The sequence below is a fragment of the Artemia sp. Qi Xiang Cuo genome, chromosome 14, assembly GCF_049724085.1.
Source record: "Artemia sp. Qi Xiang Cuo chromosome 14, ASM4972408v1, whole genome shotgun sequence".
NCBI classification, from domain to species: Eukaryota; Metazoa; Arthropoda; class Branchiopoda; order Anostraca; family Artemiidae; genus Artemia; species Artemia sp. Qi Xiang Cuo.
The window spans coordinates 43,292,434-43,308,946 of record NC_142807.1 but is presented as its reverse complement, the minus strand read 5'-3'; the positions used below and the strand labels follow the sequence as shown (position 1 = coordinate 43,308,946).

Genomic DNA, 16,513 nt, shown 5'->3' with positions numbered 1-16,513 from the left:
ATATCTGCAAAAATCTGCAACTATATCTGCAACGTATTTTTTGCCAGAAGAAAAATATACGAATATAGAAGTTCGTTACGTAAGTTAATTTGTAAATTACGTCAGAACCAAATTTAGAGACATCCATTTAGCAAAAGAAGATTAAAATTTTTATGCAAATTTTTTTTACTCATTCAATGACGGTGAGCCAAAATAAAAGCTGTATTAACTAAAAAACGATCAGAAATTAAATTAAAAAAAAACAAGTTTTTGAAACTGACAGTGAGGAGCAACATTTAAACTTAAAACGAACAGAAATTATTCCGTATATGAAAGGGACTGTCCCCTCCTCAACGCCTCGCTCTTTACGCTAAAGTTTGACTCTGTCTCACAACTTTATTTTTTAAAACAATAAAAAACTTTAGCGTAAAGAGCGAGGCGTTGAGGAGGGGACAGCCCCTTTCATATACAGAATAATATCTGTTCGTTTTAAGTTTTAATGTCGCTCCTTACTTTCAGTTTAAAAAACTTGTTTTTTTTTATTTAATACCGTACAAGGATAGGACCTCCCCTAAAGGCTGATTTCTCTTCCCTACCTAAACCATACTATTTCTTATCTTAAAACTTTATCTACGACATATCTTGTCTGTTGAGAATCGTCATGCTAAGTAGTGTGCTTCCTACAGAAACCAAGCTGATGCCCCTATAGTTACAACAGTCGTTCTTATCTACTTTCTTATAAAGGGGATCAGCTAAAGTTTTCACAAAATCGCCGGGTACTTCCCCCTTTTGAACAATCATATCCATAGTCTTAAGTGAACTGATTTCTAACTTCATAACCACCATATCTCCAATGCTCAGTCACCACGTTACCGGCACCCGAGGCCTTGTTATTTCTTCAATCATTTAAGTGCTATCTTTAATTCATCCTCGCAAAATAGATCTTTTTTCAAGTCTCCTAGGAGGAGGAGGTAGTGATGGGGAGGTACAGAAGATAGTTCAGAACTAAGCAGGTTATAGAAATCGTCTTTGTCTTCTTTATGAGCGGCGTTTGTGGGGGCATACCACGTAATGACAGTTATTTTGCCGTGCTTCCCATCCAGTCTTGCGGTCAGGAGTCTAGGCGATACTGGTGCGAATGACAGGGGGGCCCTACGTACAGCACTGTTCAGTACTAGGCCAACGCCTCCTCTTCTTTGGCTACCGCCAGACCACAGCAATGTGCGTCCTTCACCTATGTCCTCTTCACCATGTCCAGGGAGGTGTGTTTCGGTGACTCCAACTATTGTGACTTTATATATTTTTAGTTCTTTTGCTAAAAGAAGCTTCGAACCGGGTTGGTTCGGCGTCAGGACGTTCCAGGTGGCCACATCGGTGCCACCTTGGTCAACGATGTTCAGAGGGGATCGTCCTTTGGCGGTTCGAGGTCGAGGCGGGATTTGAGAAGACATATCCGAGGCTGAATTATGTCTAATTCTATTCGTAGCAATAGGGGTTTTGGGAGGAGGGCTGCCAACCCAACCATCTCTAGGTGCATTTGGTTCCCCGGTGGCTAGCCGGATATCCAGAGGCACGTGGAGGGTCGTTCATCATGCGCCAAATTGCATGGGAACTATCGAAAGTTATCAATTTCATCTGTATCATTTCCTACAGATATAACATGGTTTAACACATTCTAAAAATGTTCTGCCCATTTCTCTTTAACACAATCTTCTTGACCAATTGAGGATCGGTTCTTTTTTTTACTAGTCCAGGCTGAGTACTTCCTCTCCCTCTTTATTTATTGACATGCCAATACAATATGTTACTGCTGTGCCGTCTAACTGCAACTTCTTGATCATCAGCAATTTTATCCGTGGCTTCCATTTCACATCTCCCTAGTTTACACTTTAATATCTTCTCTACTTTCCTTACAAACTACTTGCCTCTACATGTCTTATATTCCCGCGAGATCTCCACCAATCTTTACTACAGTCGTGTATCAATCCAAAAATCAGGATTCTCCTTGTGTAGCCCTTTGGATTTTGAAATTCATTTTTTCCTAATGTATACTATCGCCGTTAAACTTTTTCTCCTTTATGAACAACTAGAAATTCTTACTGGTCTGCCTAGTTACAGCAGAAACATCTCACATTCAATCAGGCTGAAAAAATGTGAATGAATCATTCATTTTATTCAGTGACTAATCCCGTTATTTCACTACGTGATCTACAAAATAGAGCACAGAAATATTAGAAAATTGAAGACAAGAAAAAAACACCTAATGCAAAGGAACAATATAAATTAAAAATACGCATAATTACATAAAGGAAAAAAAAATGTACAAAATCCTGTCTCTTGGGTTTATTCAAATGTGCTAAAACTGCGGGCTGGTCCCCTTTAATATACCAAATAAATTAATATTAAGCACACAAGAATCCGAAAACTTGATAATTTGTTTTTCATTTCAATTCCTTAACAATCATAAAATTTACGCTCGAAAAGATACCGACGTTGTGTATCTTCATCACTACAATTAGACCCCGGCGCCGCGCCGATGAGGCAAGACCAGCGGCGGCGGGGCCAAAACAGCGCGCCGCCGCCGCGCCACGGTATGATGTTGGCGCGATCAATGTTGACCGCAAACATTAATGTTTTTATCAGTCTTTCTCAAATTACAGCTTAAATTTACAACAGATTCGAGCCTATTCATGAGTTCAAAAGTTCACAAGTCGCTGGCTGGAAACTGGACTTCTTCGTTATTCATCAAGAGAAGTAGAAATCTGGTAGAAACGAAATGGCTGTGGCGTTTCAGAACCCTTGCATAATACGAGTAGTTGAAGTATCTATTAGCTATGTATTCTTAACATAAATAATTATAAAAATTAGTTGTTTTTTTTTCATCGAGCATTACTGCATGCAAAACTTCAAATACCGTATCACAAAATTTGTCAGTTATCTGGGTAAAAACTTTGAATATAACTTTGAACTTAGAAGCTTAATTTTTTCATTACTCTTTTGGATTCCTAAAAAGCCTTCTTGTATTCAAAACTGGTTTTTAATAATAATTTAAAAAATGTATTTTAAAGTTTTTTTTAGCTTCTTTATAGAATATATGTTATGTAGGCTAAGGCTAAACTGCTGCTTTTTTATTGCTTTTGGCTGCTCTTTTGGATATTATTCATTTTTTCTTTTGGGGATTCATTCTTTTGGGGATTATAAACTCATAAATATCTGATATCAGTCAAATTATAAACAGCATCTAAAAGGAGTAAATTCGTCAAATTGAAAAACACATGATGAACACTTCACATGAGAACACTTCAATTACAATGAAACAAAAAACACTTATGGTTTATTCGGTAGGAAGAAAAATGAAGTGCCACCTTTTTTCTTAGGGAAAAAATGAAAAGCTCATCCGTTTTGAATGTAATTAAATGAAATAATATGCAGACTGAAGTAGCTCCAGCAAGATGTTGAGATTTTCTTCCTAGTTCGTCACTTTTAATCCAAGCAAAATGTTAGGACACTTAGTATCAGTTATTGAGTTTAAGCTTTGATTTCCCAATGCTCACAAAAATTATCAAATTTAACAAAGTCGCAACAATAAGTCACCTGTGGTCAAAATACTCAAAGAGTCCTCTTTGATCCCCACCCAGGCTCAAAGCTTCTGCTATGGTCATATCCATGGAAATATCCAAAGAGTTTCTTTTTAAAATAGCTTTCAAGCGTAGTTAGGGGTATTTAGCCTTTTTTGCTTTTCTTCAAAGTTTTGAAAAAGGTGTTATAATATTCCAAATGTTACATTTGTGCATATTTTTGGTCATCATTTGTGGGGTGATCGAATTTTTTAAACCACTGTAGATACGTAAGAGCGTTGCAACATCTAGTACCCTGAGGTCATAAGACTGTCATAGACTCCTCCTTGAACCTTCCAAATTGAAAGCTTTTATTATGACCTGGCCTTTTAATATAAATTGGGCACTGGACCAAGGGTGCCATTTTTACTCGATCGCATTGTTAGGTGGGGATGTTAATATCGCTTTCGTCACACCAATTCGTTTTAGTTTGAATCTGTGAGGTAATTAAGAATGAATGTTTTCATAGTAAACTCGTTTCATCAATAAGAAAAAAAACGGGTTGGACGCATATGTCCCTTTCCCTTTGGACGATAAAACTATACAAGTGCTGTATAAAGTATAACTCTCGAAAATCTTGTTAATTTTTGTCAACTTTTCAACTTTTTGGCATCCCTGCATTCAATAAAAAATAATCAAGGTACTATCACTTAAATATAATAACTCCCTATGACCCCCCCCTCTGGATGCCGTCTCTGCTTTAAATTTAAAAAAAATTAACTTTTTGGCATCCCTGCTTTCAATAAAAAAAAATTTCGAGATATTATCATTTAAATGTAATACCTCCCTACCCCCCCCCCTCTGGATACCACCTTGATAGGATACCGTCTCAGCTCTACATTAGAAAAATAATTTACTTAATATTTAAATAGGTCACTATGTGGTTCAAACAAATACGCAAAATAACGTTAAACAGCTTAGTATTCCTTGAAAAAAATTGAGGGTGTGAGTAAAGGGGTACAAAGACAACAACAAAATGTCGAAATTATTCAGATTTACCTCAAATTATTGGAAAACTGAGCCATAGATTCGCCGTGGCATTCAATAAGATCCGAAGAATCTAATTAAAAGGGAGCACACACAGAAGTCGAATTAGGCCACTAGCCTATGAGAAATCACAAAATACCCAAGACAATGAACAAGTCCCAATGGGGGGCCCTGGGTCTATCAAAATATTTCAATTGTTTCCCAGGGAATTTGATATCATTTTCTTCTGTCTCCACTTTAAATGAAAAAAAATAATTAATTTTTTGGCATCCCTGCTTTCAATAAAAACAAATGATAGCCCCCTATCCCCCCCCCCACCTATAGGCAATAATTTACAATTTAATTATGAATCATATTTTGGGGGTAACTTCCGTTTCAATCTTTAATTCCCCAACCTTGTACATAGCTTAGTCTATAGCTAAATTTTGTGTCAATAGAAGGGTTTTTTGCGGGGGAGGGGGGGGGTAAAAATATTTCAGAAAGAAGATTGTATTTTCTATCAGGTGTTCAACAATTGAGTATTAAACATTAGGAAAATCTTATCTAAAAATAGCAAAAGAAAAACAAAATTCTGCAAACTTACAATTCACCTGTAGAAACAATCTGTCGGCTGTCAATTTCAAAACCCAACTGAAGGCTGAAGCTGTTTACTAGTGAATGTGTTCTATAATTATATTCAACTTGAAAAAAAAATTCTTGACTACGAATGATGTAAGAAATAGCGATTGGGAAACTGCATTCGAAATGATTTAAACTCATTTCATAAAGACGATACTTTTTTTGTCACCATATGAAGAACAGTGTATATTGTAGTATTTGCAATTCCCTAACGCATCATTATGGTTTTTATGACAAGTAACAAAAGAGACGAGAATCGACGAACAAGATAGTAGTAAAGAGTTATGGTTCGGAAAGTAATATTTGATACGGAAAGTCACTGGTGATAAATCCCTAGGTGTGGCACCATGATTGCGTGATTTTCGGGGAAGCCAAATTTTTGGGGGGGCTGACGCACAGATTTTCGGGGAAATACCCGAAAATTCGGGGATAGTGCAAGCCCTGCTTGATTTCTAATCAGGAAAATCGAAATACTAAGCCACACGAGAAGGAAAAGCTCCAACTTTGCGGTTGACGCAATAAAGAATTGCCCCTAAATTACTTTAAAGTCGACCGAACGCCGCCGCCTCTGCTGGCGGCGGCGTGCCTTGGGCGCGCACGTGGCGTTGCGACACTCCGGCGGTGGTCAACCGGGCCTCTTGTCGGCGGCGTTCGGGTGATCCGCCGGCGCGGCGCCGGGGTCTAACTGCAATTATAAGCTGAACAACTGCTTTTAATAATTCGAAATACAGACAAATTCAGTTTGCAATGAAGTGACAATTCGGTAGTTTATGATTAAGAGAAGTTCTTTTACGATTCGAAGAAGATCAGTATTATCATTAAAAAACTGAAGGGCCCAGGACTTAACAGCTTGGGAGAATAGCTCATACCACTTCGTCTGTAGATTTCTAATTAAATTTTTGAATTTCTTTTCATTATTAGGAGTAGAAAAGGAATTATCAAAACTATGTATTTTCCTTGAAAATCTGTACAATATGTATGTTGATTTAATTTGAAACCAATATATGGATAAACTAGAATTCAGGACTTCTGTGAGAGGCAAAGCAAACTTTTTTATATTCCATATTTGCAAATAGTTATTCAGTCTCAACCGGCTGTAGGCCTCAACACATTAAGAACAATTCAGGATAGGTCCTTAATGTCTTGACTGACATTTTCCTGAATATGAGCTATTGTGCTCCTAGAAGCTCTCTACTAACTCTTTTTTTTTTCAATGATAATTTTCAATCAAATCAGAGATTTCAATCAAATCAGAGATTTGACACGGAGACTTTGAAAGACTGCTAGGACAGCTTTGTTTGCTGTTTAAAAAGATGGGTTACAACACTCTGGTGGGCATTGTATTTTTACGATTTTTCTTTTTTAATCGTCAAAAGAATATCTCTCTAAAAAGCTCAAAAAAAAGTATTTCCGTTCTTCTGCAAATTCATCAATTGCTGATCATCCGGGGCGACTCTCCAGTATTTTATTGGGAGGGGGGGGGGAACAGGGGTCCATATCTGGATAGTCAAAGGGCATAGGATGTATGGTATTTTTTTCTCCGTGTTATTGGGGGACAACTGCCCTCCCCTTTTGCCCCCCCCCCCAAACGACGCCCCTGTTGATCATTACCTTTGTGTGCCAGGGTCTAATACAATACCGATATAAATCATTCTAGCGGTCCGCTTAGCTCAGCGATGCCAGGGGCCTGTCAGTTTTTTTTCTTGTTTTGCTTTTGCTCAGGTATGCATTCCCATTCTAGATTAAAGATATTAGTTGTGTAGGAAATACGCTATTTATTTCAAGGATTTATTAGAATTAGAAGATTAGTGACTGACAATTGGGTTTGAGAGAAGTGACTCAATTAATACTTGCAATAAGCAATATGCTTTCCTTGGATATAGCCTGTACTAGACTCCCTTACGTGATTTTCGCTGAGGCTTTGACCTTTGAAGAATTTACATCTGTTAAGATGCGATCCACCTAAATAGACGGAAGCTAAATAAAAGTGTTTAAGAAGATTGCTCACGCTAAATCGGGAAGAGCTATATAATAAGCTCCAGAAGGTTTTTGCTGTCCGTCCCAATTAGAGTTATTTTCATCAATAAGGGGGAAGATTTAATTGATTAGCAGAAGATAACACTTGCCTCAGACACTCAGCTCCTATCGGGAAAGTTATCCATTGGAAGTTTACCACGCATTTGGGCAATCGATCTGCCAAATTAAGATCAAATTTTATTAATTTCATTATAGTTTTATTACCAGAATAGCGATGGTAAACAAAATTGTGCTTGGTGTCAGAGTAGTCGTAATATTGGGAATATCCATTCATGGTTAAATTTTAATAATAAATTATTTTCTTTTTAGTGTCAATTTAAAAAAAAAATGTTTTTATCGAAAAGCTTATAATTTTTTTGAAAACAAATTTTTATTAGATAGTTTTTTTCTCTCTTTTGTTTGACATTCCGACTGTTAATGCTTACGAACTGGCTAATATCATGGCTTATATTACTTAGCAACTGTAGTATTTTTATTAAATCATGTTCAGCTGGGATTATTTTCGAAAGTCCTCATTCCTGATATTAAGCTTTCATCATTTGTAATTAGGACGATTGAGGGTATCAATTGTTTAACTCCTACTTCTACTTATTTCTTCTTCTTTTTTACAACTTAAGCGAAGTAATAGTGCTAAGTGGCACTCATTATTTCAACGCTTCTTCCAAGATAACATTTCCACTTCTTCTGTCTCGTGTAACTCCTTCACTGCTGGTTGTTGTCATTTTCTTTCGCTAGCTCTAAAGATGACTGAGGTCGTTCATGGTCATTTCCTACCTCCCTAAGTGGTTCATCATGTCTGCAAAATTGCGGGAAGAGTACGTAACTTGGAACTGAGGTGCCGTCTACTGAAATGCACAATAACATATTTTCCTTTAATATGAAGGGCCTTATTTCAGAAGAGTCTTTATGTGAAGGGCTCTATTTCCTAATTTAAAGACAATGATCTTAATAAAGTTACCATATTATAAAGTTGCTGGTGTCAAATGTGCTAAAAGAATAGAAGATGTACCCGAAGAGAAACAGAGAGATTGTAGCCCTATTCTTCCGTGTTGAAGATGTGTTTTTAGTGCATTGTCTGTTTTTTGCAAGCTTATTGCATTATTCCTTATTTTTGAAAAGAAAAATAGCTCTATCAACCAGATTAGCTAATGCTGAAAGACATTTCTGGAGAGACAGTTAACTTTGTCCTTTTAAAACATAATTGGTTTTAAGCCAGTCAAATAAAGTAAAGGTTTTTGAGTCGCGATACTCCTTACAAGTCAATTGTCTGTTTCTCTTCGACATCACTATAAAATCAATCAAACGAGCCTGAGAAAATTTGCCTTATTTTCGAAAAAAGGGGGAAACACGACCTAAAAGTCATAGAACCTTAATGAAAATCACAACATCAGATCCAGCGTATCAGAGAACCCTTCTGTAGAGGTTTCTAGCTCCTATCTGTAAAAATTTCGAATTTTGTATTTTTTGCCATAAGAAAGATCACGGATGCATTTTTATTTGTTTTTTTTTTATTGTTTTTTTTTTTTTCAGGGGTGAGCATATCGACCCAGTGGTCCCAGAATATCGCAGGAGGGCTCATTAGAACGAAAGTTAAAATTTCTAGTGCCCTTTTTAAGTGACCAAAAAGATTGGAGGGCAACTAGCCCCTCTTCCCCTCTCCTTTCTCCCAAAATCGTCCGATTAGAATTTTGAGATAGCCATTTTGTTCATCATAATTGAAAGGTCCAATAACTATGCCAATAACTAATAACTATAGGAAATGACGGTCGCAGTTGCTTCCGTATTAAATCAAGAGTTAAGCAGGGCTGTTTTCTATCCCCCTTTATACGGATCATTTTGATGGGCTTTGTCTTAAGGAGGTAATGGGAAACCCAGAAATGAAATGGGGAGGAAAAACTCTCCTGGACTTAGATTATGCTGATGATTTTAGCAACCTGGATGAAAGTGTGGGGAAAATGAATGAACTTTTAGTGGCATTTCGAGTTTAGGGTGCTAGAATAGGCTTATAAATTAATGTTAAGAAGACTAAATCACTAAGGTTAGGAATAAGTGAAGATGAAAAGGTGACGTAGGGTAACGAAAACGAAAAGATTGATCAGGTGGAAAGCTTCACCTACTTTGGTAGCATTATTAGTAAAGATGGTGAAGATGTTAAAGATGGTAAAGACGTTAAAGTAGAATAGCAAGGTTCAGGATGTTTTTTTCAAAGTTAAAAAAAAATGTTTGGAAGAATAGGAAGATAAAGCTGCAAGCCAAGATTAGAATATTGGAAGCCACAGTGACAACAGCGACCAGATATGGTTCTAGAGGATGGGTACTCCGAAACGCGGATGCAGATTTGCTAGATGTTTTCCAGAGAAATTACCTACAGATTGCTCTGGGTACCGAGCTGACTGACCGTATTTCAAAGAGTGAGCTTCATGAAAAATGTGGTTCAATCCCGCTTTCTAGGGCTATAATGACATAAAGGTTGAGATGGCTAGGGCACGTTTTGCGGATGAAGGATGACAGATTACCGAAGAGTGTCCTTTTCGGTCAGCCGTCTAGGGCTAAACCGATAGCAGGTCGGCCGTGGTTGGGGTGGGAGGATGTCATAAAGAAAGATTTAAAGGAAATGGGAACTACCTGGGACGGTGTAAAGAGGTACGTTTTGAATAGATTGGGATGGAGGTGGAGCTTGCGTAGCTGTTTTGGCCTCAGGCAACATAGTGCTGCGGTGAGTTGTTAGTAGTAGTATTAGTAGTAGTAAAAAGAAAGATGCGCTTCGGAGTCAAATAGCAATGAAGACCACTTCCTTTCCATCATAAAACAACAGGGAATTTACCTGGGAGAGTGAAATTTGTTTAAACATTTAGAATATTTTGACTCTATATCCAAGAGCCTTCCTCAGCAAAATACGTATATAAATAAAATAAAACTTAAAACAAATAATATCTTTAAAACTAATTTTTAGTTAGGACCAGTTTTTTCCAGTCCTGGTTGTGGCTGTGTGAGGTCCTGGTTGAACTTCAATGAAATGATGATTCTTGAACTGTTTAATTTTTTTAATTTTAGTTGTAACGATCCCATTTTATTTAAATTTTTATTTATTTATATACGTAACTTGCTGAGACCGGCTCTTGGATATAGAGCCGAACTATTCTTACGGTTTAAACAAATTTCACTGTCTGTGAAGTAAATTCCCTGTTGTTATACTTGTTTTCGTTTTTACGCTATGGAATTGCTTCATTTTTAATAGTAGACCCTCTGTTGCTCCGTGGTAATATAATCTAAATCAAACAAAAAGCTTCCAGATCTATTTAGCCACTTCCCAGAAGTTTTTATGAGACGGCTTCATGCTTTCCTTTTTGGTGACTGTTTACTTCTCCCTCCTCAAAGTTATCTTGGATGGTTTATTTTCCCAAATGTAATAAAGGATCTTTGAGGCTGTAGAAATACAGATCCGTTTCCCCCGTTTTATTTCCTTGTTTATTCAAGAGACTAACAAATGTAATATACAGTATCGTCATTTTTGATTATGTTTAGTGTGGTAGTATCTTAGAACTTGAAGCTAATAATGAAACTGAGCAAATTATACGCATGACTTTTCCACGTTTCGCGTTTAGTGGCCACCGTTGGATTGTCCGTTAATCTCGTACATTTGTAAAGAAGTCTACTCAGAAGGTTAATGCCAGGGTTGGGTAATGCCAAAATCCTTCTGATTCCAATACCGATTCCAACATACCTTTCTGATTCTGGTGCATTTTCAAATCCTGATTCTCTTTCTTAACCAAGGTTTTCAGAGTTTTTATGAGACGGCTTTGGGCTTTTTTTTGTTACTATTTACTTCTTCCCCTTCAATGTTGTCTTGGATGGTTTATTTTCATAAATGTAATAAAAGGCCTTTGAGGCTGTGGGAATACAAATCCTTTTCTTCCATTTGTTTTCTTGTTTGTTCAAGGGACTTACAAATATAAAATATCCTCATCTTCGTTTCTGCTTAGCGCGGTTTCTGCTAGCGCGGTAATGTTTTAGAACATGCACTTACTGTGAAACTGAATCATTTCTAAACTCACCTCGGTGTACTTATCGCACAAGTCCTTAAGCTAGCACATTTTTCTATGGAAGTGTTAAAATGAGTTTTGGTGAAGAATATTGTTTCAAGTTAAATTTACTAGTTAAATATATTAAAATTTGGATTCGGGTGTGAGCTAATTGTCTACCACTTCTAATACATTGGAGGGATATTAATTTTCCAAATAGACTATGAATTTGCCCGTTATGCGGTGTTTTGGGGGATCGATTGGGAGATTCTCTTTTTAAGTTCAATGATTTGGTGAATCTAAGGGGGATTTGTCTAATGGTGGAAATTATGAGCTGCTACTGGGAATCCTTAAATCAACGTCTCCTAGATGTATAGCGGCAATAGGCAATTTTATTTTAAAAGGTTTAAAGGCTCGAAAATAGGGAATTTTATTTACTTGTATTTGCCTTTTTATCATGCCTGTTTGTATCAGTTTTGCATATGGCTTTGAAATTTTCTCACATACACAAGATTGTTGAGAATATCGCTATGTATTAGACAATCCGTCTGCTTTCATCAGTTCTTTTCAGGTTATCAAATAAAAAAAAAAAATTTCCAACTGAAAGTAAGGAGCAACATTAAAACTTAAAACGAACAGAAATCATTCAATAAATTAGTGGGGTCACCCTCTCCTCAATACCTTGCTCTTTACGCTAAAATTTGATCTTTTTTTTCAGTTATTTAAGAATGACTACTGAATCACAAAGGCTGTTTAATTAGAATAATAAGCTCTTTTACAAGTTCTAAAAAACCGTTAGCGTAAAGAGCAAGGTATTGATGAGAGGGCGAGCTTTCTCATTTATGTAATAATTTATGTTCCTTTTAAGTTTTAATGTTGCTCCTTACTCTCAGTTGATAAAACTTGTTTTTTTATTTAATTTCTGATCGTTTTTTAAATAATGCTGGGAAATCCGGCTTCCCCTCCATGGAAAATTACCTTCCCCCACGACAAAATCCTCCATGGAAATATACTTCCACGTAACCCCCTCAACAAGAAAAATCCCACCTGAAAACGTATGTATACTTCCAATAACAAATTCTATATGTAAACAATGGGCAAAGTTCATAGTTTGCAGCCCTTTCCCCTGGCATATTGGAGGCGAAGTCATCCTCAAAGACATAGCTATTAGATTTTTCGACTATACCGAAAAATGGCTATCTCAAAATTTGGATAGGACGACTTCGGAGAAAAAATGAGCGCGGGAGGGGGGTTAGCTGCCCCAATATTTTTAGTCACTTAAAAAGGGCACTAGAACTTTTGATTACCGATCAAATGAGCCCTCTTCCGATCTTCTATGATCACTGTTTCGAACCGATCACCCCTGAAAAAAAAAATAAGCACGCATCCGTGATCTTTCTTCCGACAAAAAATGCAAAATTCTACATTTTTGTACTTAGGAGGTTGAAACCACTAAGTAAGGTTCTTTGGTATGGTGAATCTGATGGTGTTATTTTCACTTGATGTTTTGTACTTGCCCCCCCCCTTTTCGAAAATTGGCCAAATATTTTCAGGCTCGTAATTTTTGAAGGGTAGCATTAAATTTGATGAATTTTACATATTCTGAATAAGCATAACAATTCGATTCTTTTGATGTATCTATTGTTATCAAGACTCTGTTTCTTAGAGTTTTAGTTACTTTTGAACCGCATCGCTCCTTACTTACAGTTTGTTACCACCAACTGTTTGATTATGCTGATTTTCTTTCTTTTTTTGTTGGTGTTATGACAAATAAAAATACACTGCTCGAAATGACACGTTTTCTATGAAAATAATTCTATTTAACAAACAATACTGTTTCGCTTATTACGAACGATATGTTTATAAAATTGGATCGAAGAAACTGATTCTTTATATTTTTCGATATTTATTAAATTCTAAAAACTAACACTTTTCTGAAAACAGAGCTTGCTTGAAGTTTTTTAGAGAATTTTTATTTTAAACTAAAATTCATTGATATCGTTTAGATATCACGGCCGATGAGAGACTATTAAGAGCCTTAAAAATTAGTCTTCTAATTTCTTCCGGCTACTTCTGAAATTTTAGGCTGTTAACAGAACATCTTGTTTTTTTGGGGGGGCGGTGGTTGCTTTGTGTTTTTTAGTTATATGCTAATTTTTTTATTTCTCCAAATATTGGGAAGTATCACAAGTGTATTTGTTTGAGCTAGTTTTGTGGATATGTCTTGTGTCACTTATTATTATTACTGTTATTAGTATTGTTATTACTGTTATTATTGTTAGGCTATTTTATTATCGCTATTAAGATATGATTTATTACTGAAAAACGGCTATCAGAAGCTCAAATGGGCCGAATTCGCACCTTAGCGTCAACACACAAAAAAAGAACAGCAAATACTTTATAAAATGGTCAATGTCAAATATGTAAAAAATTTCAAAAACAATTAAAACTCATGAAATTAAAAAGTCAATGCCGAATCAGCAAAATGTCAAAACAATGAAAACTCGTTAAACTAAAAAGGGAGTAAAATAACTAAAACAAAAACAATTTAGTTATGCGAAAAAAAACGGAAGGCTCGAAATTTGCAAAGTGAGCATTAAAAATATAAGGTAAAAGGGGAGTAAGAGGGGGTGAGGAGATTCACTGATTGAATATGTCAACTACTTGAGGGATGACAGTTTTTCTATATCTTTCGGTGGAAACTTGTATTGTGGCAAGAAGGGAGATTTTTATTGAAGCAAAATGCGGGATGCCAGGTCCAAGGGGTGAATATTGAATATGGAAAATGTTATTTGGCCGTTGGTTATGAAGGGCATTCTTAGCGAAACGCAAGGACATTTTTGCTCTTCTTTTTTTAAGGGTGACCAGATTGGCTCTCCGAAAAAGTGAAATATAAGGCCCTTTACCCTCATTGACGATAATTCTTAGGCACCATTGTGGGCGAATCTCACAAAACCGTGTCGAGGCTCACACCACAAATGCCCATTTCCTCTTCACCAAAAAGATAAGGAAGAACCAATGCCCTCTCAGTTCTTTGTGCTCTCTCGGGCGTGGTATTTTGAGATAGTGTATTCCCTGGTAGTGTCAATGTATCTACCATTGTTTCCCCCGTCCTGAAAACGCCACTCGGTAGCTTCAGACTGCCTTCGACAAGCAAAACTATTCCCTAGAAAAAGAAGGGAGGGTCACCCACCGCTCGCCAGCAATCGGAAGCAAGTGAATTTGATTCTCAGAACAGTTTAAACCAATACAACTTCGTTCTCCCACCTTAAAGAACCTTTTATTGCGCCACAGTCGACGCTTCATATGCCCAGGGGATCGACCCAACGGATATGATTCTTGCAGTTACTACTGGCTTCAATCCATCCAATCTTAGCAGCATCTTCTGCAAAAATTCCTGCCTCGAGGTTAGACACGGTGCATGATGAGACACTCCTTCCTATCCCGCCGATTTCAGTCTATTTTGAGAAACTGGTAATAGGTCTACAGTATAGACTCGACAGCACTTGCTGAAAGTTTGGACCCCAGGCCAGATTCATAAATATGATATTATATTTCGGAAAGACGCGTAAATTTTTTACCTGGGGGCGAAAAAACGTTTTTGCTTTTCCTTGATCCGTAGCCCATGGCACATGGCTGAAGCGGAGTTTTATAGTCTACGTTAGAGTTCGACATTATTTCGTCAAGCTTTAGTTTCTTTAAACTGTGGTCCTGGTTTCGAGTGGAAAGCTCCTTTCTTACGGCAATCAAGCAGACACCAGTATAAAATTGAATTTAGACTTAGATCTGAACTTGCTTAGGATAAGAAGCGGTTTCCCGACCCCATCACCCAAATAACTTCCTATAATAATAAACAGAAAAAATAGAGATATAAAATGAAAACATTTCGAAATGGGTCCGAAAGTGCTGCCATTCCATGTGAATTATCTCTTTTAGTAATTACCGATTGGATTTGTTAATCACTTTTTTTACGCTTGCGATGGGAAAGAGGGAGGACATCACATGTGGATCTCGAAAATGAATTGTTCTCCTACAGCATAGGATATTGGAGCTTCACCTTTTCTGCTCTCTTAGTATTGAAAAAAAAAAATAATGTTTCCAAAATAATAGTTTATTTCCGCAATAAGAGGAGGGATTTCACCCTGTCATCTCCAGAATTACAGGTTTCATCCTGTTTACATCCATACATACATTCTCCCAAATTAGGGAGGCCAGAGGTTTATTGAATGCTCATTCAATTCATGTGGAGCGCCACTCACGGAAAATTTTAAAATATGAACGTAAAATGTTGTTCAGGGCTAAGGACCCTATTCAACACAGGATTTGCTGGCCACCATGGTAGCAGCTGGTGAGAAACTATGTGATATTCGTAATCTATTGCCCTAAATATTGTTGGATAAAAGGTATATAATCCATGTTCATTTTTTATAGACAGCATATAGGTTCATGGATCAATGGCATGCCACACGCCCATGTTCTGGGACTAGCACTATAAATAATTACCATATCGTAATTTTTGCTCGGTAACATTTTGCCCGAATTTCAACAAAAACTATTATTTTACGTGAAAAAAAATACCAGAAATTAGCAGTTTGCCATGGTACAATCTGTTTTATCACTTAAAAATGGCAATGGATTAATAAACCTTTTTTTTTAATTTAAACATTTTTTAACTTTCTACGATCTACCGTTATTGGTCAGAAACGATCGCTCCTAGACATAAATGAAAAATGAACGCGCGTGGGTGACTAAAAATGTATCCCTAAAAATGGTATTTTTTTGGTAGATAGTTGCTTTGATGGCTATCATACCTACAGAATTTGGCTGCTCATTTTTCATTAAGATCTTACTATTTTTCTGGGGAACAGATGTTTGTAAAATTATGCCAATTGTTTATGCTGGTAGCTTTCGATGAATAAATTAACGAATTTTACATTTCTTAAATCGTACTGATCCATGTATTGCAATCAAAATTTTCTGTTATAAGCTTTTGCTATCAAAATAAGCCTAAATAGTACATATAATTCCTCAATTAACTTTAAACGGAAGATGATTCTCTCAGAACAGTTTTGTTCAAAACGCGTTTTTCAATTTTTGATTTTTCGCTCTTTACTACATTGCAGCTATTTATTGGGTTGCATCAACCGTGATAGACGTAAATTATATGCCCTTGGATCCTTCTTTTTGGTCGCTTGTGTTGGGGTTTACTGCTTGTCCTGGTGTTTCGATGGGAGGGGGGCTTCAAATGTGTAT

General features: G+C 36.7%; 1 protein-coding gene across 1 annotated transcript; it reads right to left on the bottom strand.

Annotated features, from left to right (window-relative positions):
• Window positions 1–881: 881 nt before the first annotated feature.
• LOC148944498 (protein CFDP2-like) lies at window positions 882–1,430 on the bottom strand. The gene has a single exon (XM_089099945.1). It carries the CDS (start codon window positions 1,428–1,430, stop codon window positions 882–884), a length of 549 nt encoding a protein of 182 aa, XP_088956071.1.
• Between the last annotated feature and the right edge of the window lie 15,083 nt (window positions 1,431–16,513).

Coding starts and splice junctions, on each gene's coding strand:
- LOC148944498 (XM_089099945.1), bottom strand. CDS start 1,430: ATGTCTTCTCAAATCCCGCCTCGACCTCGAACCGCCAAAGGACGATCC.